This window comes from Diceros bicornis, chromosome 16 (genome assembly GCF_020826845.1).
Source record: "Diceros bicornis minor isolate mBicDic1 chromosome 16, mDicBic1.mat.cur, whole genome shotgun sequence".
NCBI classification, from domain to species: domain Eukaryota; kingdom Metazoa; phylum Chordata; class Mammalia; order Perissodactyla; family Rhinocerotidae; genus Diceros; species Diceros bicornis.
The window spans coordinates 14,009,438-14,031,032 of NC_080755.1; the positions used below are offsets into that span (position 1 = coordinate 14,009,438).

At 37.1% G+C, this 21,595-nt stretch overlaps 1 protein-coding gene across 2 annotated transcripts in view; it reads left to right on the top strand.

The window, feature by feature from the left end:
* The first annotated feature begins 436 nt into the window (after window positions 1-436).
* The window catches only part of ROCK1 (Rho associated coiled-coil containing protein kinase 1), a 150,005-nt gene continuing 128,846 nt past the window's right edge, over window positions 437-21,595 (top strand). For both annotated transcript variants that reach the window (XM_058556841.1, XM_058556842.1), the window contains exon 1: window positions 437-809. In XM_058556841.1, the coding sequence (XP_058412824.1) occupies window positions 717-809 (93 nt within the window). In that variant the 5' untranslated portion in view covers window positions 437-716. The remainder of the gene's footprint in view (window positions 810-21,595) is intronic.

Genomic DNA, 21,595 nt, shown 5'->3' on the forward strand with positions numbered 1-21,595 from the left:
CGCTCTGCAGCCTCTCCTCTCCTAAGTCTCCATCGGGCACAGACCTCGCCCTGCCCCGCCGGACACCGCGGCAGCAGCCCCAGCAGCGACGGGACAAAATGGGAGAGTGAGGCTATTCCGCGGGGACCAGCTCTTGGCCGAGACGGGTCGCTGCGTCGGGCCGGGCCAAGTGGAGCCGGGGATGCGGGGCTAGACCGCCTACAGCGCCTCAGAGCGGAGCGGGCCCGGCCGGTGGCCCAAGCGGCGGCGGCGGCAGCTGGCACAGCTCCGCACCCGCCCTTCGCTTTCGCCTTTCCTCTTCTCCCTCCCCTGCTGCCCGGAGGAGTCTCCACCCTGCTTCTCTCTCTCTCCTCCCTCCTGCCCATCTCGGGACGGGGAACCCTCCATGGCGAAGGCGGCTGGGGCCCGCTAGGCTGAAGCACCTCGCCGGAGCGACGAGGCTGGTGGCGACGGCGCTGTCGGCTGTCGTGAGGGGCTGCCGGGTGGGATGCGACTTTGGGCGTCCGAGCGACTGTGGGTCGCTGTTTCCCCCGGCCCGGGGTCTGGAGAGCGGAGATCCCCTCAGTGAGGGGGAGGGGGGGGACCGGGCGCACCTGGTGACCCTGAGGTTCCGGCTCCTCTGCCCCGCGGCCGAGAACCCACCGCCGGAGGAAGTTGGTTGAAATTGCTTTCCGCTGCTGGTGCTGGTACGAGAGTATTGTCACAGTAGCAGCAACATGTCGACTGGGGACAGTTTTGAGACTCGGTTTGAAAAAATAGACAACCTGCTGCGGGATCCCAAATCGGAAGTGAATTCGGATTGTTTGCTGGTGAGTAGCACTGTTCTCTTTGGCTTGTCTGAGGTTCTGTATGTTTTTGCCCTCCTCTTGCTTTCGGTCCAGTTATTTGCAAAAGAAAGTTTCAGGTGTGCATAATCTTGGAAGGTGTTTTTCCCGAAGAATCTTGTAGTACCACTGAAATCTCATGCCGTGGCCCTATTTATCATTGGACTGGCCCTGTACTAACTACTCTCTGAGCTTTTAGCTCTGACTCAGTTCATCATTACACAAAAGGTACTTATAAACCTCTACTGCAGGCTTCATATAAAAAGTTACCACGTCAAAGTTATTCTACGTGTATAGTTTGTTGAATGGCGATCTTCGTAATATTAATCTTTCTGATCGGTTTGAAAGTAATATTGGAAAGACTACTTTCCATTTACAGCGATTTGGCTCCTAAGGGTTTAGTTTTTAAACTTGGAAGTGACAATGGAGGATCAATATTGAGGAAGTGATTTTTGAGCTGAAATGTCAGAGGTAGCTTGAGTCTGACATAGGTGACTTTTGCTGGATTATTAAGTGTAAAAACCCAAGATAACTGATGATAAATCATCACAATATTAATGCCTTTAACAGTACTGTTGGTTACAAAAGTACCGCACAGATATTTTATCTTAATTGCCCTTTTTGGTGGTGGTGTGCTTTACACTGTTACTTTTAAAACATTCTAAAGAAGTTTTTATGATAAGAAAGGCCAAAATCCTGTTATAAAAATATTTCGGTGATTGCTGGCATAGACAATTATCTGTAAATAGAGTTCTTAAGTTTTGTCAATTTCCCCCAGTAATAATAATTGCAAACTCTGTAAGAGTTTCTCTTTTTACTTTACTAAACAACTAAAAGTTATGTGATAATTCTATTTTAGTCCAAACAAAACCACATAATCTCTAAAGTTCAGGGAGTATGTATATGGATAGTACTTGATAGCCTCCTTAGAGAGTTAATGTTAGATGTATACAACATTTGGGATTAAGATTAAGTGAGCAAAATAATGCCAGAGAAGTAATACATTTAAAAATCTCATCTTGAATAAGGAAAATCATGTAGATTGATTAAAATTAACATGTATTCAGTGACTCTAAATACCTGTGTATATTTTTAAATGTATGTGGTTTTACAAGAAAATTTCTCCCCAAAGCTTTCAAAATTACTCCAAACGTCCTTGACTATGAGATATGAGTCTTGTGGGTTCTGTGTTTGAAATTTCACCCACGTTATGGATGCTCTTCATATTCAGAAACAGAAAGGAAGGTTGATGTTAAATACAATTTAAAACATTTTATTCAATGAGAGAAGTGGAAAGAATTAGAATACATCTTTCTAGTAAGGATTTCTGTAACTTTTAAGAAGTCTAATTTTAATATTTATTCAATTTCCATATATCTTTGATTTTACTTTGCTTTTTGGTCTCCTTATTCCATGAAGCTAGCATTACAAGGAGGGTGTAAGTAGCTTTTTTTAAGTTCTGTTTTAGCCTCTTGCCATAGCTTCATTTGGTGGGAACCTCACAGATTTACTGAAATGTGGAGCATACGAGGAAATGTAAGTCATGGACTCTTTCCTTGCAAGTCCAATCTATTTAGGAAAACAAGACCTAATCTCATGTACATACACAGAAATAAAGCAAAACACTTCACAAATTGAGAAAATATGTGATAAATTTAAAATAATTGGGGTAGGTAATATATGCTCTTGGATATCGAAAGGATGAAATCACTGTGATTTGAGAGAGCCAGAGTATGCTTTATGATGGATGGATAGGATTTAGATAGAGGGTATTCAGAGGAGGAGTGGAGGATAACATGGATAGAGGGTGGAGACATGACTGGCTATGACATGTTTAGGGGAACAGAAGATGGAGTTGGAAAGAGAGAGGGTTACAGTGTGGAAGATTTGATCGCTAGCCTAAGGAGTTTAGATTTTCTTCAGTATGTTGTGGCTATTAAATATTTATGAACAAGATTGTGCCAGGATGAACGAAGAAGATGAATCTGGTAGTGGTGTGCAGGATGGGTTGTGTGGAAAGAGACTAGAGATGGGGGAGTTTTAAAAAATTTTTTGTGATGGTCCAGAAATGATTGAATCCCCAAATCGGGGTATTAGAATGGGGAAGGAAGAATTGATGGAACTTGATTGGCAGGGTTTGAGAAAAGAAGAGGAAACCAAAGTGAGAGAAAATAGTTAGATGATCTAAAAATTTTGAGCCTGGGTTATGGAAGACTGATGAAAACATGGGTGAAAACGGCAAAGTTGGGTTTGGAAAGTCGCTTCGGAAGAACAGGCAGCAGATAAATTCAATTTTAGATTTGTTGTGTTTAAGGGAATAGTGGGACAACCACAAAGAAATGACCTGTAGATAATTGGAGATATGAAGCTGAGCTCATAATTAAAAATAACAGTTTGGAAATCATTTGCACAGAGGCGCAAGTTGAAACTGATAATGATAAAAAGGTAAAAGATGAAAGTTGAACAAAGAGGAAGTGTCAAGAAAGGCAATCAAGGCCTTTCAGAGTTAGGACAGCCAGGTATCTTGGAGCCCAAGACTTATAAAGGAACATTTTGAAAAAGAAAATAGTCAACAAATTTTTTTCCCTCTTGTAATCTTATAATCTTGGCTCTTTTTCTGTTTAGTTCCATAATTGTTTATTGATAGTTGTTGAAATTTTGGTAAACTTGGTAAAAATTGAAGTTGATGTTTATCGTCTTCTCTAAGTACAGAGTAATTTATCTGGCACCTCAAGCCATGCCTGTAAATTCGTAAACCAGCTGTACTTTATTGAAGTGTCCAAGGCAATTGTAACTCTGAATTTTTCTTTGGAGACAGAATCTTTTTTTCCAGTTTTGTAGTGTTTAGCATGAATTTTCTTTGTATGATATTTTATGTTTATTATCAAGTATTCATTCATTCTTTCTACCATTCAGAATGACCTATCAGGTAATTTTACCTTTTTTAGTGAGTCTGTTCTTACTTTTCCCTGTCTGGATTTTGGACATCTCATGTATTGTAGGGACAATACCCCTTTTAAATTGATTGCCTTTCTCTATTATTTTGGCCTTTGTTGATTTATTTAACTGATACTTATTGAGTACATATTATCTGTCATGTGCAGCACTCAAATTCTAGGGTTTTTTTTGTAATCTCAAAAAATAAAGTTGTCAAATTATGTTTGTTCTCTACTTCCTTCACTAGATCCTCTCTTCAGAAATGAAAGTTCCCAAACTTTCTTGTTTCCAAAGAGTTTGCTGGCAAATGTCTTTTAAACCACCTTACCCACAAACAGCTTTTTTTGTTGAGATGCTAATGATGAGTGTTAGTAGTTATAAAATAATGTAGCTGGAAGAAGCCCTGATAAGTGGCTATCCAACCTTTTCTTGAACACATGTAATTTATTTTAAGAAGTACATAAGTCTGTTTTTCATATTGCAAATATAAATGCTAACGTAGTCTGCAGATACTAAGATAATACTATGGTAACCATTCACTTGCTTTCTAGATCATCTAAATTATTTAACCTTGGTTTTCTGTAAGTCAGATTGTTTCCAGTGTCCTAATGCTTCTCTTACTGTCTGCGTTATAGTTTATAATGATTATCAAGAGCTGTTTTCCTTTTCCCAACTTTTTTTTACCTTAGGTTTATTTTATTTAGGACTTGTTAATTTCTCAGTAGTTTTGAGTACTTCTGAAAACAGGGATAGAGTTTAATTAAGTCTAATTTTTCCAGAGGTAAAAATATGTATGATTTGTACCTTAAAAAGAAAAAACAAGGGGCCGACCCAGTGGCATAGTGGTTAAGTTTGCGTGCTCTGCTTTGGCGGCCCGGGGTTCCTCGGTTTGGATCCTGGGCGCGGACCTACGCATGGCTTATCAAGCCATGCTGTGGGTGGTGTCCCACATATAAAGTAGAGGAAGATGGGCACGGATGTTAGCCCAGGGCCAATCTTCCTCAGCAAAAGGAGGAGGATTGGCAACAGATGTTAGCTCAGGGCTATCTTCCTCACCAAAAAAAGAAAAAACAAGGGTATGTGGGAGGGAAGGTTAGGTATATATTTGTCTTGAAGTTTGACATACATTTCTTGAAAATGCAGTTATCTTGCCTGTAGTGTGTTTAGCACACTGCTTCAGGATGCTAGTTAAGAGCATGACCTTTTTTTCTAGTTTTTTTTAGTTGGTGGAGGTATAGCAAAGAGTGAGTAGAATGGAGGGAAGGGAACCAATATTGGTTCAGCAGTGCACACCAAGTTCTGACACTGCTGTCTCCTTTGTACATATTTGTTACTACCATTTTTTATTAGTCAGTTTTTCAGAATGTAGAAGGCAGATAAATGTAAGTGAAGTTTTGGATGTTCATTTTTTTAGTTTTTCTTCCTTTAAATTCTCTGTTCCTGGGCTTCCTTGGTGCAGTGCTTCCCATCTTTTCATTGTGGACTTCTTTTTCTCTCAGCCTCAATCTTAGCCTATAATACTTATCTTTCTCTTCACTGTCTTGGAGAATTCATCTATTCTTACAGCTTCAGCTACTATCATCTCTATGTCCATGATATCCAAATCTTTACTTTTTAGTCTTTTTTTCTGGTTTTAAATCATAAATATCTGCCTGCCTGCTAGGCATCTCTACTTGAATGTCATTTTATCACTCAAATTCCTCATATTCCAAAATAAGCTTTCTCCTGTTTTGTCCTTTTATCTTCTGTTTTACATATCTGTTTTGTCATTAACATGATTACTCTTCCTCTCACTCAACTGGAATTTTTGTTGTAAACTTTAACTTTGACACTTGTATGCCACAGGTTAGATTATTTCAGCAGATTTTGGCTAGCATTCCAGAGATTATTGCTGTATAATCCCCCTGTGCATCCTGCCAGTTGAATTGATCACCTTTGGGGTTATATTACTGTTGATGGAATGAAAAGACCTGAGGTCATTAAATCTTTGGGCTTTAAAGCTATATGCCTGCCAGTGTTCATAATTTATGAGTTAATGGGTGTTACCAGTATCAGTTGCATATCTGGTTAGTTTGGACCAGACTGTTTGGATGTTAATATGTTGCAGGAATTTTTTAAAAAAACAAATTACTCCATTTATTCATTCATTCAGCAAATCTTTGTGCAGGGTCGAAACTTGGATTCAAATGTGGTCTCTGCCATGTACTTACTAGATGATTGTAGGTGAGTTATTTTAACCTCTCAAAGCTTATTTCATCTTCAGGAAAGGTGGGGGTAATAGTACTAGATTGTCATAAGGATTAAATAATATAGACAAAGCAATTATCACAGCATATGGTATTTAGTAAGGATTTGTTAATTGGTAACTATTATTTTTGTCATATTTATAGCATTCCTGTTATATGCTAGTCACTGTGCTTAGGTTGGAAGTTGATGTTTATCGTCTTCTCTAAGTACAGAGTAATTTATCTGGCACCTCAAGCCATGCCTGTAAATTCGTAAACCAGCTGTACTTTATTGAGGTGTCCAAGGCAATTGTAACTGAAAATGGAGACATTTAGAATGGATTTCACTAGATTGGGGAGGGGCTTTTGGAGACTGTTTATTCATTTAGTCATGATTTATAACATACCTACTTTGTGCCAAGGGTTTAGATTGATAAGAAAGGCAGTTGGGAGCTGGTTTGCAGAGGTTTAGTTGTTATCTTGCTCTCTTTCTGTGTGTATCTTTTATACTTTCAGTAGGTGTTCTGCAAATAGGCCCTCTTGCACTACAAGCACCCTGTGGGTGTATAGAGAGGTGGCTTAGAGTGACAGCCAGAGACTTGAATTGGGCCATTCATTAATCTCTTGAGTCAGAAATGTTTTTAATCCAGAAGGAACCACATGTGAAATTTTATAATGAACAAAGAGTAAATTCTCAGTTTTAGATTAGATTTTGCATAACTTTACAGTTTAGTTTTATTTCATGATTATAAGTTTTGATATTGTGTATATATGGTAAAAACTAGAGATTCTATTATGATACATAATAGAAAAGCCCACATATCAGGAAATATTGCATATGGCATTCTGTTGCTGAAGATGGTCCAGGAGCTCCAGTCCCCCGTTCCCATCCCACTAAAAAAGAAGTGCTTCCATTTAGTTTAAGTCCAGAGCATAGCTGATGGATACCACACACATGTATGTTCAAAAGGATGAACAAATAGTACTGCATTTCACAATGGAAGATATTTATTTTTTGAAATATGCTATAAGCATGGTTGTAGTGAAAAGAACACTGGACTGGAAATTCAGAGCATTGGCATATCCTTGTTTTGCTATTAACTCTCTGTGTAACCAAGTAAATCTTTTTTCTTCTCTGGGCTTCAGTTTCCCCATTTGTAGAATAAAGAGTTGGTGATGTCCATTGTGTCTCTAAAAATTCTGTGAGTCTTTGTTTATTACACCTCCTTAAAAACTTAAAAATTGTGTCATTGATTTATTATTTGAGAAATAAAGTTAAAAAATTAAATGGTGTTGGGATAGGAATGTAAAAATAGGGACCCTCTTTGGTAAGTGCTATTTTGGGAACTTGTTCTACATAGCCTTGGGAGATCATCCTAAACTTATTTTTAATTCTTATATTTCGCACTTATTCTTTTTTGCATTTGTAACTTGTATTCAAGTTATAATTTTTGGAACAGAGAAAGTAGTAATTGAGTCACTAATTTGTATATCCATTAAAATGTATACATGTACTTTATTTCTCTAATATACCTGCCCTCCTTGTTTGGGATTGTGAAATATAAGGGTACATTTTCATTGTAGTTTCTAAACAATTTTCATTATAGTTTCTAAAGAATTAGTAGGAAGTTAAATGCTCACATTAATGTCCAAAGTTTGTTGTCTTAGAGAGGTGAGAGGTGGTCTTAATACTTGTGTAATATTTTAAAAGGTAGGCTAACCTGTGCCCCCTCTTTATTCCTAAGTTTATTTATTTTTATTATTTTATTTTAATTTTATTATTATTCCCATACGTTATTTATAGTCTTTATTCCATACTTCCTATACTGACTTTTGGCACGAAATTGAAATTTTATCTCAGATTTTTCCCTGGAGCTAATTTTGAATAGTGGACCACAGTTAACTTTTCTTTTTTCTCTTTGCTGTTGTTCATTCGTTCATTCAGCAAATATTTATTTGGTGTGTACTGTGTGCTAGGCACTCTGATAGGCAGTGAGGACACCATGGTGAGTAAAAACAAACATAGAGCCTGCTTTTATGGAATTTATGGTCTCAGGAAAAGGATAAATTATGAGCAGAGAGTAGTGGGGTAGGCTTGAAGGAGAGGTAAGAGATATGATCATGCCTTTCCTTTAAGGTTTGGGATATATTTAAAGACTTGTGGTGAAGTAGTCTAAGTGTGTATTTTCAGATATGAGTCTGTAGATTGTCTGTATCAGATGCACTTGAAGACTTGTTAAAAATGGAATCTGGGCCCAGGCCCAGACAAACAAAATCGGAATTTTTGGGGATGAGTCCTAGGATTCTGCATGAGATGTGGATTCTTAGACACACTTGAGTTTGAAGACTATGGTTATAGTGGAAAGAACATGGATTGTTGTTTTGTTTGGTAATTTTATAACCGAAAAATTTCAAGCATACACGGAAGCAGGGAAGGTAGTATAGTGAACCCCCATCACTCAGATTCTACAGTTTTCAAAATTTTGTCACACTTCATCAATCACCCTTTTTCTTGCCAAAATATTTTAAATTCTAGATGTTGTCATTTCACCTTTACATGCTTCAGTAAGCATCTCTGAAAAAAACATTTTCTTACATTTTCAAAATGGCCATTATCATGTCTAACAAAATTAAAACCTCTCTTGTACCATTAATTTCCAGTTTATATTCAGATTTCTCTGGTTGTCTAAAACAATGTCTTTTTTTACAGTTGCTTTATTAGAATCTGGATCCAGACAAAGTCCACGTGTTGCTTTTGTTTGTTAGGTCTTTTGAGTCTCTTTTTAATGTAGAGCAGTCTTCTCCCCCATCTTCTGTAACCCCCGACCCCCACCGTTGTCTTGTTGAAAGAAACTTGGTCATTGGTTCTGTACAATGTTTGATATTCTGGGTTTTTCTTTTTGTTTCCTTGTGATGTCATTTAACTTGCTCCTGTATCTTCCATATTTCCTGTAAATTAGTAGTAGATCTAAAAGCTTGATTTAATTATTTCAAGTTTTTAGTCAAGAGTATTTCATAGATTGTGTTTTGTTTTGCATCACATCAAGAGGCTCATAATATCTGGCTGGCCCACCCTTAGTGATGCTAAGGTTGATTAGTGTGTTCAGATGTTGACAATCTGTAAAAACTTCCTTTTTAAAATCCTTCATCATCCTTTCATCTCATTTCATCTATCCATTTATGATCTTTAGTTGAATCAGTTATTTCATTAAGGATAGCAAAATAATGATTTTCTAATTCTATCATTACTTTCACATTTATTAACTGTACTTCTTCAGTTAAGAGAACTTAAGAATTTAAGAACTTTCACTCATCCTCTGTAGGGCTGTTTGCTTACCGTGAAATACAGTTCATAAAGTAAAGGATGAATGCTTCAGTCTTTCTCCTTAATTGCCACTTTTCAAAGTAAGGTATTTTGGAATCTTAGTGTCATAGACATGGCGCATTCAAACTGGGTATTTGAGGGAAGTTAAGAAAGAACTATTTACAAAGGTATGGACAATATTAAGGAAATCAGTAAGGATAATATAGTACCCTGGGACTAGTAACAGTGGGGAAGAGAGCTGCTACCACCTCTATGCCTGAAGGGACAAGGGAAGAGAGCAGTTGGGGAAGGTACCCCTCTATGGAGAGGGCTGTCTGACAGAGGCTGTGGTTTTAGGTAGAGAGAAGCATGTTGATCTGGCAGGAAGGGAAAATACCCCCTGCTTTTATTGGCCTCCCACTCTACAGTCTCCTACTGTGGTCTCCCATTGCCTGCAAAGCTAGTATGCAAAAGACCCCACTGATCCAATCCAATAAGGGTCAATAAGATATATCCAGCATTTATTTATTTATTTATTTATTTCACTCTCTTTTTTGTTTTGTTTTTTATTTTTGGCATCATTATGGAAACCATTTTTTAAAATATATTTTGTGTGTTTCAGTCAGTTTTTGTCATCATTGCTGATGCTTGGTTTGTCCTGTCTTTGACTAACGGAACCTGTTTACATTGGCTTCCATCTTATTTGTATATCACCCTGATAATCTTTGATAGAGCTTCTTCTTTTTTGGTATAATAAGATGGCTAGGCTCATCTTCTACATTTCTTGCCCCAGACTTGGAAATCAGCCATTCTTTTCGTTTTAGTGGGGAATGATATTCTGAGACCACAGTCTGCTGTTGAGTTGAATTCGCTTCTTGTCCTTGTTTAGTGAATAGAGCTATGAAATTTTATTTTTGAAAAGAAGAATAAATACTTTATACTGATAATTCCGATTTCTGTTTATCTCTTTTTTGTAATTTTTTACAAAAATTTTTTTTTGTAATTTTTTCTTTTACATGAAAAATCTTAGTTCTAACAACACTAACAGAATTACACATTTGTTTGATTTCCGAGAATGTGGCTATGATATAGTGAAAGAAGAACTGAACAAGATCAGGCAAGTGTCTGAAGCCCTGAATTCTAGTCTCTAATTGACTCTGTAAATTGTAAATTGAAAAATCGTATGGTCTTTGACAGATAATATCCACCTCTGAACCTTGGTTATCTTTAGAAGTATAATACAAAATTCACTAATTGAAACCATCTCCAAATTAATTTGTCTTTAGATGTGAGTTTATTTAAAGTCTCATCCTTATCAAGAAATTCTGTTTTAGATATACATCTTCTATTTATTCTTTCACTGATTGCTTAATTTTTACTATGTCTTTAACAGTAAGACAAAAATATTTCTTTGATTTTTATCATCCACTCTAAAAGTGTTAACTCATCTCATCCTAATTGTATTTCCTCTGCTTGTTTCTAGTAATCTCTGGTCATGGAGGCAGTATAGCAGAGTGGTTAAGAGCATGGGCTCTGGAGTCAGACTGTGATTTTGAATCCCAGATTGGCCAATTATTAGCCAATAATTGTGACTTGTGACTTTGGGCAAAGTTCTTAACTTTTTTGGGACTGAAACACACGGTCTTCAAATAAGATTAATCATAGACTCGTAATAAACCTGTTAGGAATATTAATGTGATAATTGCGTGTAACGTGCTTTGTGTAGTTTCCAGCATTTAGTCGGTGTTCGCTGTCATTATTATCATTGTCATCATTATGTATCTTCATAATTTGTCCTGGGAAAAAGGACTTTTGTGCTGACCAAGTGGATTATTATCCACCGCCCCACTCTGCAAGCCAGCTTTTTATTTAGTTGTGTGATCTTGGACAAGTTATCTAACTTCTTTGAGCCTGAATATATTTAATGTGCAAAATGAGAATCATGATAATACTTCATTGTTTTTTTTTTTGTGAGGAAGATCAGTCCTGAGCTAACATCCATGCTAATCCTCCTCTTTTTTTTGCTGAGGAAGACCGGCTCTGAGCTAACATCTATTACCAATCCTCCTCCTTTTGTTTTTTCCCCCAAAGCCCCAGTAGATAGTTGTATGTCATAGTTGCACATCCTGCTAGTTGCTGTATGTGGGATGCAGCCTCAGCATGGCTGGAGAAGCGGTGCGTCAGTGCGCGCCCGGGATCTGAACCCCGGGCCGCCAGTAGCGGAGCACGTGCACTTCACCGCTAAGCCGCGGGGCCGGCCCCTCATTGTTTTAATTATGAGGATTAAATGAAATAATTTATATGTAAGTGTCATAGTTTCATCTAGATGTATAGTTACTGCTTTTCTTGCTTTACCTTTATATTATAGATTTGATGAAGGCTACACCTTAGTTAGAAATACTACTTGGAATCTTGGGAGAAGAGTAATATGGGGTTCTTTATTTGAAATGTTTCTTGAATCTGATCTTTGTTTTCTGTTATTGCTGCCTTACTCAAGTCTAAATTTTTGTTGTTGTTGTTTGTGATGAAGACCAGCCCTGAGCTAACATCCCTTGCCAATCCTCCTCTTTTTGCTGAGGAAGATTGGCCCTGGGCTAACGTCCGTGCCCGTCTTCCTCTGCTTTATATGGGACGCCACCACAGCATGGCTTGATAGGGGGTGTGTTGGTCCGAACCTGGGATTCGAACCTGCGAACCCCAGGCCGCCCAAGCGGAGCGCACAAACTTAACCGCTACACTACCAGGCCAGCCCCACCAAGTCTAAATTTTCAACCAGGGCTGGCCCCGTGGCTTAGCGGTTAAGTGCGCGCGCTCCGCTGCTGGCAGCCCGGGTTCGGATCCCGGGCGTGCACTGACGCACCGCTTCTCTGGCCATGCTGAGGCTGCGTCCCACATACAGCAACTAGAAGGATGTGCAACTATGACATACAACTATCTACTGGGGCTTTGGGGGAAAAATAAATAATAAATAAAATTATAAATTTTCAACCAAACGTTCTTGGATTAGTGACACACTCTAGCAGTTTGCCAGTATAATCCATACTATATGTTTCTTTGTCTTAACTTTCGTGGTTTTTGTCATGTGGTCTTAGCTTGCGTATTTACTTAGTCTTCGTTCCTACCATTCTCCAAAATAGACTGTGTGCCTCAGGTGGATTTTCTTACTTTCTATAGCATGTTGCCTGCTTTTTCCTTTTGTCTCACAGTTCCAGGCTCTATCTTTCTCTCCCTTTGAGTTCTCTGCTATGTCGTCTTCACCAATTTTCTCATCTTTATAGTCTACCATAAGTCACAATTGTGTTATACTGTTTTCTTTTTTGAACTCCTACGATGTTTATAATGTGTCTCATGTCGTTTAGAACTTGATCATAGCTGTCTTGTATGAGTCTGTCTTGAGTGTTGTCTTAACTTCTTTAATGAGAATTCTTTGAGGGCTTAGCATAATTCTGGACATTATTGTTCAGTTAATACTTGTTGATTGTTGTGAATTATTATTCCCTTCACCCTCATTCCCCTGTTCTTTCCCTCTGAATTAGTTAGGACTCTGTCAGTTACACGTGGTAGAACTCAACTTGAATTTTCCTAGGTAAAAAGAATTTATAGATTCAGGGAAACCTGATCTTATTAAAAGTGAAGATTTGGGGGCCGGCCCAGTGGCGCAAGCAGTTAAGTGCGCGCGCTCCGCTGCGGCGGCCCGGGGTTCGCTGGTTCGGATCCCGGGCGCGCACCGAAGTACTGCTTGGTAAGCCATGCTGTGGCGGCGTCCCATATAAAGTGGAGGAAGATAGGCACCGATGTTAGCCCAGGGCCGTCTTCCTCAGCAAAAAAAGAGGAGGATTGGCGGATGTTAGCTCAGGGCTGATCTCCTCACAAAAAAAAAAAAAAAAAAAAAAAAAAAAAGTGAAGATTTGGTTGAGCTTCAATAAGAACTGGAACTTGGGCCTCAAATGCAAGCAAGGCTCTCTCTTTATTCTCTTATTCTTTCTTTGTCATTCTCTCTGATTATAGACTGGTTTTAGTCACTTGTGGAGAATATGACCGGAGCTTTATATCTAACAGTGTCAGCTTCAATCAATGATTTCAGATCTTTGAGTCTCAAATCTAGAGCTCTGGAGCAAAAGATTCATTGGTTCAGCTTGGGTCAGCTGCCCACCCCTTGACTAATCACTTGTGATAAGGAGGGTAGGATCATATGAGAACTATGAGAATGGGGAGGCAATTTCCAGGGAAATGAGGGAAGTGGAGCAGGGCAGCAATAACATAAATGTTCATTATACTACCCCTTCTCCCTTCCCTCTTTTCTTTGAGCTTGGATAAGTCACTTAAACTCTCTTTAGCAGTCGTTTCCTCAATCTGTAAAATGGAGTTAATAGTAATTTACTTCCTAGGGTGGTGGTGAGCATCAAATGTGATAATCTATAAAGCAGGGTTTGAAACCTAACAAAAACAATGGTGTAAGCTGATGATAAATGGGTGCCCCTTGGTCTCTTTTGCCCTCATGCCCTGTGTTCATCTGGCTTGGCCCCCAAAGCCTTTTTGCCTGTAGGAGCTTATCCTGCCACTGGCCTTTTGGCATTACTCTACCCAACCCTGTACCCCATAGCTTCTATCATCTTTTTGAGTAGAAGGAGACAAAGAAGTTATTAACCTCACATAGCTTTTCTCAGGTAGTTTTAGAGTAAGAATTTATTATAATTAAATGAGTTATAATCTAAGTAAAAACAATGGGCTTGTTTTGTAACTGTAGCATTCAAGCTCAGTCCCTGCCCCTTTCTTCCTTGTTACAGTAGTTGCAGAGTGCCACTGAATTTAGTGAATTGAAGGCTAAGGGTCTAGAGAGATTTCTACTCATTGTTACCTATATTAATTAGGAATCCTTTGATTTTGAAGGACTGGAAAACCTAACACAAATTAGCTTAAACAATAAAGAACGTTTTTTGCTTTTGAATACTTATTAGGTAGGTTGTAGCTTCAGGAATGTCTTTTTCAGGGCTCAAATGATGTGACTGGAAGCTGGTTTTCCAGATCTGCTTCTTTAGTATTGTCTTCCTTCTCAGATAGACAACTCCTTGTGGTGGGAAGATGATTGCCACTAGCTTCCAAGACTACTTGTTCGGGTACAGTGAGAAGAAAAAGTCTCTTCTTCTAGCCTTCGAATAGAGTTTCTAACTGCTCTGGTCATTTGAGATCATGTGCCCATATCTGAACCAATCACAGAGGTCAGAAGAATGGTGTGTTGATAAGCTTACGCTTTCATCATGTGCTCCAGTCTCAGAACTGGGGATGAGTCAGCTTATACCAAGATATATTAGAGTTGCATGAGGAAGGGGTGGAAATTGGAGTTCAGTTACCAAGAGAAAGGGAAATGACATGTTGGGCGGCCCCAAACAACAAATATCTGCTAAATTAGGTGGGGACTCCTGATCAAGAGAAACCCAAGTAATGATAATTTATTATTCTTTATCTTTTTTTGGAAATGACTTTTTTGCTAAATTGTTAAGTTATCTGACATTAGAATAAGTATTGCCAACTAGTTGCCGAAGACTGCCAACTTAAGACCACAGCTGGGATCACATTTGGTCCTTTAATGGAAGGATGCCTGTATGCTGCTTTGTCTTAATGGTAACTCTTTGGGTGATGTAGTGAAAGATTTCGAAATGCCTCTTCTCGGATCAACCACATCAAGACCAAATACAGATTTTTGTAGGCCTCACCACAGCCATACTATCTGAGAATTGGAGTTGGGAGATGTAATATGCTGAAATTTGTGTTCTTAACAGGTCCTAGGTGATTGCATAGCCAGGTTTGGGAGGGACTGAACAGTTGCCAAGTAGCTAGACATTATGGCTTCTGCATATACCTTATTTGGGAAGCTGTTGTGAGGAAAACAAAAAAAAGTAGGATTGGATGGAAAAAACTTGCCTCCCATTTAAGAAATTCTTTTCTCTTTTTTAAAATATGGTTTAAGAAAAAAGAGATTTATGAAAGAGAATGAGCGTTTTCTGAAAAAGCTGGTTTTGTTTGGTTGATCTGATGTTTTCGGGGAGAGGGAGAGAAAATCAAATTTGATAAAAGAATCCAAATAAAGTGTTACCCTCAGTCATCATTGTAGCTTCCCAGTACCTTGTTCCTTTGTCTGCCAAAAGGAAAGGACCTGCTCTTTTCTTAGGAACCTGTGAAGAATTTGTTTAAATGTGAACAGACTATAAAAGAATAGTTTGCCATATTAAAAAACAGATTTTTCTTTTACAAATTAAAAAGAGCTTGGAAATCTACTGTTCCTATGAGATTAATTTTTTTTTCCTAAATGAAAACACATTTTGATTACTTAAATAGCGCTTGGGCTTCTTATATTTTTAAGATATTGATGCTCAATATGTAGGTGCCATGAGAGCAGGTATCTGATTGTCTTGTTCAGTGATGTACCACTAGTTCCTGGAGCAGTGCTTGGCATATTTTAAATTTTCAATAAGTATTTGTTTGTTGTTGAATTATTAGAAAATGTCTTGTTTGTTTCTGTGACAAAAGCCAAGAATGGCTGACATGATGTTAAGAGATATGGTATAATTGGTAATTTATTTAAATCTAAGTTATATCTATTTTAGGGAGATAACATATTTTAAAACTATAAGTGATCTGTATAAAGATATAAGGATTCCCCCCCTGCCCCGATATCTCTGAATTTTGGATGAGGGACCAAAAGCAATAATACTCATTTTTATAAGACTTTGCACATTCATTATTTTTATGTGTGAGAGAGGAAGATTGGCTCTAAGCTAACATCCGTTGCCAGTCTTCCTCTTTTTGCTGAGGAAGATAGCCCTGAGCTGACGTCTCTGCCCGTCTTCCTCCATTTTGTATATGGGATGCTGCCACAGCATGGCTTAATGAGTGGTGCATAGGTCCATGCCCCGGATCCGAAACAGCAAACCCCTGGCCACCAAAGTGGAGTGTGTCAAGTTAACCACTATGCCACTGGACTGGCCCTGCACATTCATTATTTAATCTTGACGGCAATCCCATGGGCTGGGGGAGGCAAGTATTATTCCCACTTTGTAAATGAAATTAAACCTTAGAAAGGGTAAATGAATTGCCTAACAACATATAGCAGGTAAGTGGCAGACTTTCTGATCCTTAGTCTGTAGTATAGTGGAAAGATCACCATAGTTGTAGATAACATGTCACAAAGAGAAGTGTTTCCATGACACTGAGGAGAATGCTTTGTACACAGAATGCACTAAATAAAAAATATTTAAATTGACTGAAAGGTATGAGGATTGGTAAAGAATGGAGTGGGGAAAATGAAATATGAAGTAGTAGGGAAAAGATCTTAATAAATGTTTATTGACTGGATTGGAGGGGGAAGGTAAGTCCTGTGATATTTTATGTTAGAAGCAGGGGTCTAGAACTTGAGTGGATGAGGGCTGGGAGCCAGTTCTTTGACTGACCCTGCAGTGTATTGCAAAGTTCAAATAGCTGCCTGCTAAAACATATCTTTGTTGGATTTGACATGTCTGAAAAGTGAATGTTGGTAGGCAATTGAAGCTATGAGGCATGGTGGTCTGAAGTAGAAAAATAAATAGTTATGATGGTGATGATTAATGACACCATCATGCACATAAACTAACAGGAGACAGTAGTAACATTTTACTGAATTGGGATGAAGTAAGAAATGGGATGGCTTTGGAAAAATGTTAAAAAAATTAATATCCCTGTATCTGGTGAAGGGACTACTGTCCTATAGCAGAACTGAAAATTTATCAGGGGCTGGGATGAGATAGGGGATTGACTACAAAGAGGTATGAGGGAGCATTTAAGGTGATGGAAGTGTTCTGTATCTTGATTGTGGTGATGGTTACACAACTGTATGTTTGTCAATTCATAGAACTACAAACCTAAAAAGGATGAATTTTAGTTTATGAAAATTATACGTCAACAAACCTGACTTCTTAAAAAAGAAAAAGATGCTTATTTGGTGAAGAGATTAATGGTCCCACGACAGAACTGAACATTTATTTGCTATTGTCAGTAATATGGCCTTTGAATAGTTTGGCTTTACTTACGTATATGTATGTGTCACTTGGGAAGGGCCTGTGTTGACTGGATTTTGAAGTATGATAGTTGGAAAACAACTGATAACACTTGTGGCCAGTGATAAAATTAGAGCTTTTAGGTGAAAATTAGAATTTTGGAGAACTTGTATCTGCCACCCTGAGCTCCACAGTTTCCCAGTGCCTAAAGACTTTTTCTCGTGAGGTTAGTGGTGACATTAATAAATGTGATTTTTCAATACTGTATGATGAAATGTGTTAACATTTGGGAGAGCTCATAATTCCCTGAGCCAGTATTTTCTAAATGACCAATGCATGATGTTATAAAATCATCCATAAGTAAAGGAGCCACTCAAAGTATAAGATAGGGCAATAAATTTTAATGTTGCGAAGTGAGTACAAAAAGTTCATTGATACAGTTTCAGATTCCATATTGCAACTAACCTTTAAGAAACACCACTTGTCAAGATTGGTGTAATAGCAAAGAATTTCCACAGTTATCTGAAAATGCTATTAAAATACTCTTTCCTTTTCCAACTACGTATTTTTGTGAAGTCATATTTTCATACTTTAACCAAGACAATGTATTGCAACAGATTGAATGCAGGAGTAGATATGAGAGACCAGCTGTCTTCTATTAAGCCAGACAACAGGGATTTGTAAAAATGTAAAATAATGCCATTCTTCTTGTCAATTAAAGAATAATTTTCATAGAAATATATTTATATTAACATGTAATAGATTTATTTTTAAAAATCCATTCTGATGATCTGACTTTTAATCAATGTGTTAAGACTATTCGCATTTAATGTAATTATTAATATGTTGGGGTTTAAGTCTCCCATTTTGTTATTTGTTTTGTGCTTCTTCCCTTTGTTTTTGTTCTTATTTTCTCTTTCTTGCCTTCTTTTGGGTAACTTATACGTTTTTTTAGTATTCCATTTTAATTTATCTATTGTGTTTTTTATTATATCCTTTGTGAAGATTTTTAGTGGCTGCTGTTTTAGGGATTTCAATATACATACTTAACTTTTCACAGTCTACCTAGATTCAATATACTACCACTTCATATGGAATGTAGAAACCTCACCAACCATATAGGCCCCTTTAACTTCCCCTTTATGTTGTAGTTGCCTTATGTATTACAGGTACATATATTGAAAACCCCATCAGAAAATGTTATAATACTTGGCTTTCAACCGTCTAACATATGTTAAATAACTCAATAGGAAAAGAACAGATATATTTCATTTCTGTTGCTCTTCTTTCTTGCCTCATGTTCCAAGTCTCCTTCTCCTATCATTTCTCTTCTGTCTGAAGAACTTCTTTTAGGAGTTTTTTGTTTTTGTTTTTTAAGTAGTTCTTTTACAGCAGGTCAGCTGGCTATGAGTTCTCATAGTTTTCCTTCCTGTCAGAATGTTTTTATTTCATTTTCATTCCTAAAGGGTGTTTTCAATGACTATAGAATTCTGAACTGACAGTTCTTTACTTCAGACACTTTAAAAATGGTGTTCTACTTCTTTGAGAGGTTTCATGTAGTTTCTGATGAAAATCTGCAGTTATCCAATTCAGTCTTCCCTGGAAAGTAATGTGTCATTTTTCTCTGGTTGTCCTCAAGGTATTTTCCTTGTCTTTAGTTTTTAGCAGTTTGATTATGATGTGTCTGGAAGTGGATTCCTTTGGTTTTATCCTTTTGGGGTTTGCTAAGCTTCTTGAATCAGTAGGTTTATGTCTTTCAGCAAATATGGGATGTTTTCAACCTTTGTTTTCTTCAGATGTTTTTCCTGCACCATATTCTTTCTCCTGTCCTTTTGGCACTCTGATGACACAAGTATTTCCCCATTTGGTGTCATTCCCACAAGTCTCTGGGGCTCTGTTCATTTAAAAGCAAAAACAAAATTTCTTTCTCTCTGTCCTTAAGATTGGATAATTTCTACTGATGTATCTTCAAGTATACTGAGTCTTTTCTCTGCCTTCTTCATGCTGCTGTTGAGCTTACTGAGTGTATGTTTTTTATTTTGGTTATTGTATTTTTCTATTCAGTTCTTTTTTTATTGTCTACACTGTCTGTCTTTCCATTAATTCCAGGTGTGTTTGCCCTTATTTTTTGGAGCATTTTAATAATAGCTGCTTTAAAAATCTTTATCAGATAATTCCAACCTATGTGTCATTTGGCATTGGCATCTGTTATTTGTCTTTCTTTTTAACTTTTTGTTTTAAAATAATTATAGATTCACAAGAAGTTGCAAATATAGTGCAGAGAGGTCCAGTGCATCCTTCACCCAGTTTCTCCCAGTGGTTATATTTTACATAACTAGTATAGTATCAAAACCAGGAAAGTACAGTTGATTCAAGTGTATGTATAGTTCTGTGCCATTTTTTCAGATGTGTAGATTCCTATAGCCACTACTACAACCAAGGTACAGAACTATTTCCTTACCACAAAGATTTTCTTTGTGTTACTCCTATATGGTCATACCCCCCACCCCTCACATCCCTAACCCCTGGCAACCACTAATCTGTTCTCTATAATTTTATCATTTGAAGGTCTCAAAGATTTTATCCTGTTTTTTTCCTAAAAACTTTATGTTTAATATTTAAATTAATGATCTAATTTGAGTTAATTTTTGTATGAGGTGTGAGGTATGGCATAGGATATGGTCTATCTTGGTAAGTATGCCATGAGCACTTGTAAAGAATGTTTATTTTGCTGTTATTGGGTGGAATGTTCTGTAAATGTCAGTTAGATCCTGTTGGTTCATGGTGGTGTTGAGTTCTTCTCCTTGCTAATTTTCTTCCTAGTTCTATCAGTTGTTGAGAGGAAAGTCAAAGTTGTCAACTAAAATTGTGGATTTGTGTATTTCTCTTTTCATTTCTATCAGTTTTTGCTTCACGTTTTGCAGCTCTGTTGTTTAGAACATAAACATTTTAGATTGCTATGCCTTCTTGGTGGATTGACTCTTTTATCATTATGTAATTGCCCACTCTGTCCCTAGTAATTTTCTTTGCTCTGAAGTCTACTTTATTTCATAATAATATAGGTACTCTAGCTTTCTTTTGATTACTATTTGCATGGTATATCGTTTCTCATCCTTTTACTTTCAACCTACCTATATTATTACATTTGAAGTGAATTTCTTGTCTGTAGGTTGGTCATGTTTTGTTTGTCAACTCTGCCAATCTGTCTTTTAATTTGGATTGTAGCTTCAAACCATTTACATTTAATGTAATTGTTATGTTGGGGCTTATAAATCTGCTGTTATTTTTTGTTTTCTGTTTGACCTCCCTGTTTTTTTTCCTGTGTCCCTTTTTTGCCTTCCTATGGACAACTTGAACATTTATTATTATTCTGTTTTGATTTACCTTTAGTGCTTTTGTGTGTTATTTCTTCATGTAGCTTTTTTATTGGTTACTCTGGGTATTAAATTAGACATACATAACTTATCACATTTAATTGGTGTTGACATTTTACTAGTTCAAGTGAAGGATACAAATCTTACCTCCTTTATGTTCCTTTACCCTTCTTGTTTATAATAAATTCATCCTTAATATCTCCTTACATACATTGAGAAACCATCAGGTAATGTGATAATTTTTGCTTCAACTTTCAAGAGAATGCAAGTGTATTGTATTTTCCCATATTTTTACTCTTTTCATTTGTTCTTCCTTCCTGATATTCCAAGATTCTTTATCATTTTCTTTCAAGTTAGAGAATTTTCTTTAACCGTCATTTTAGGATAGGTCTGCTGGTAACATATCTCTTAGTTTTCTGTCATCTGAAGAAATCAAAAAAATCTTGATTTTTTTGTTGTTTTTTTCTTTTGCTGGATACAGAATTCCAGTTTGACAGGTTTTTTTTGTTGGTGTAGATTTCTTTGGGTATGTCCTGTTAGTTTTTTTAATCTATAGGTTTATGTGTTTTGTCAAATTTAGGAAATTTTTATCCTTCATTTATTTTAATCCTTTTTATTCCCTGTCTTTCTTCTCTCCTTCTGGGCCTCCAATGATACAAATGTTAAATCTTTTGTTATAATTCCGCAGGTCTCTGAATCTGTTCATTTTTTCCCCCCATGATTATGGTCTGGTCTTATGAAAATTTGTATAGGAACTTTAAAAAGATACCAATTATCTGGTTTTTTAAAAAAATGTTCTTATACCACTACCAACTAAAGAACATATGATATCTGTTTATTTTTCCCCAAAGAAATGAATCACACACTTGAAAGAATAATTTGAAAAACAATAAACTATCCC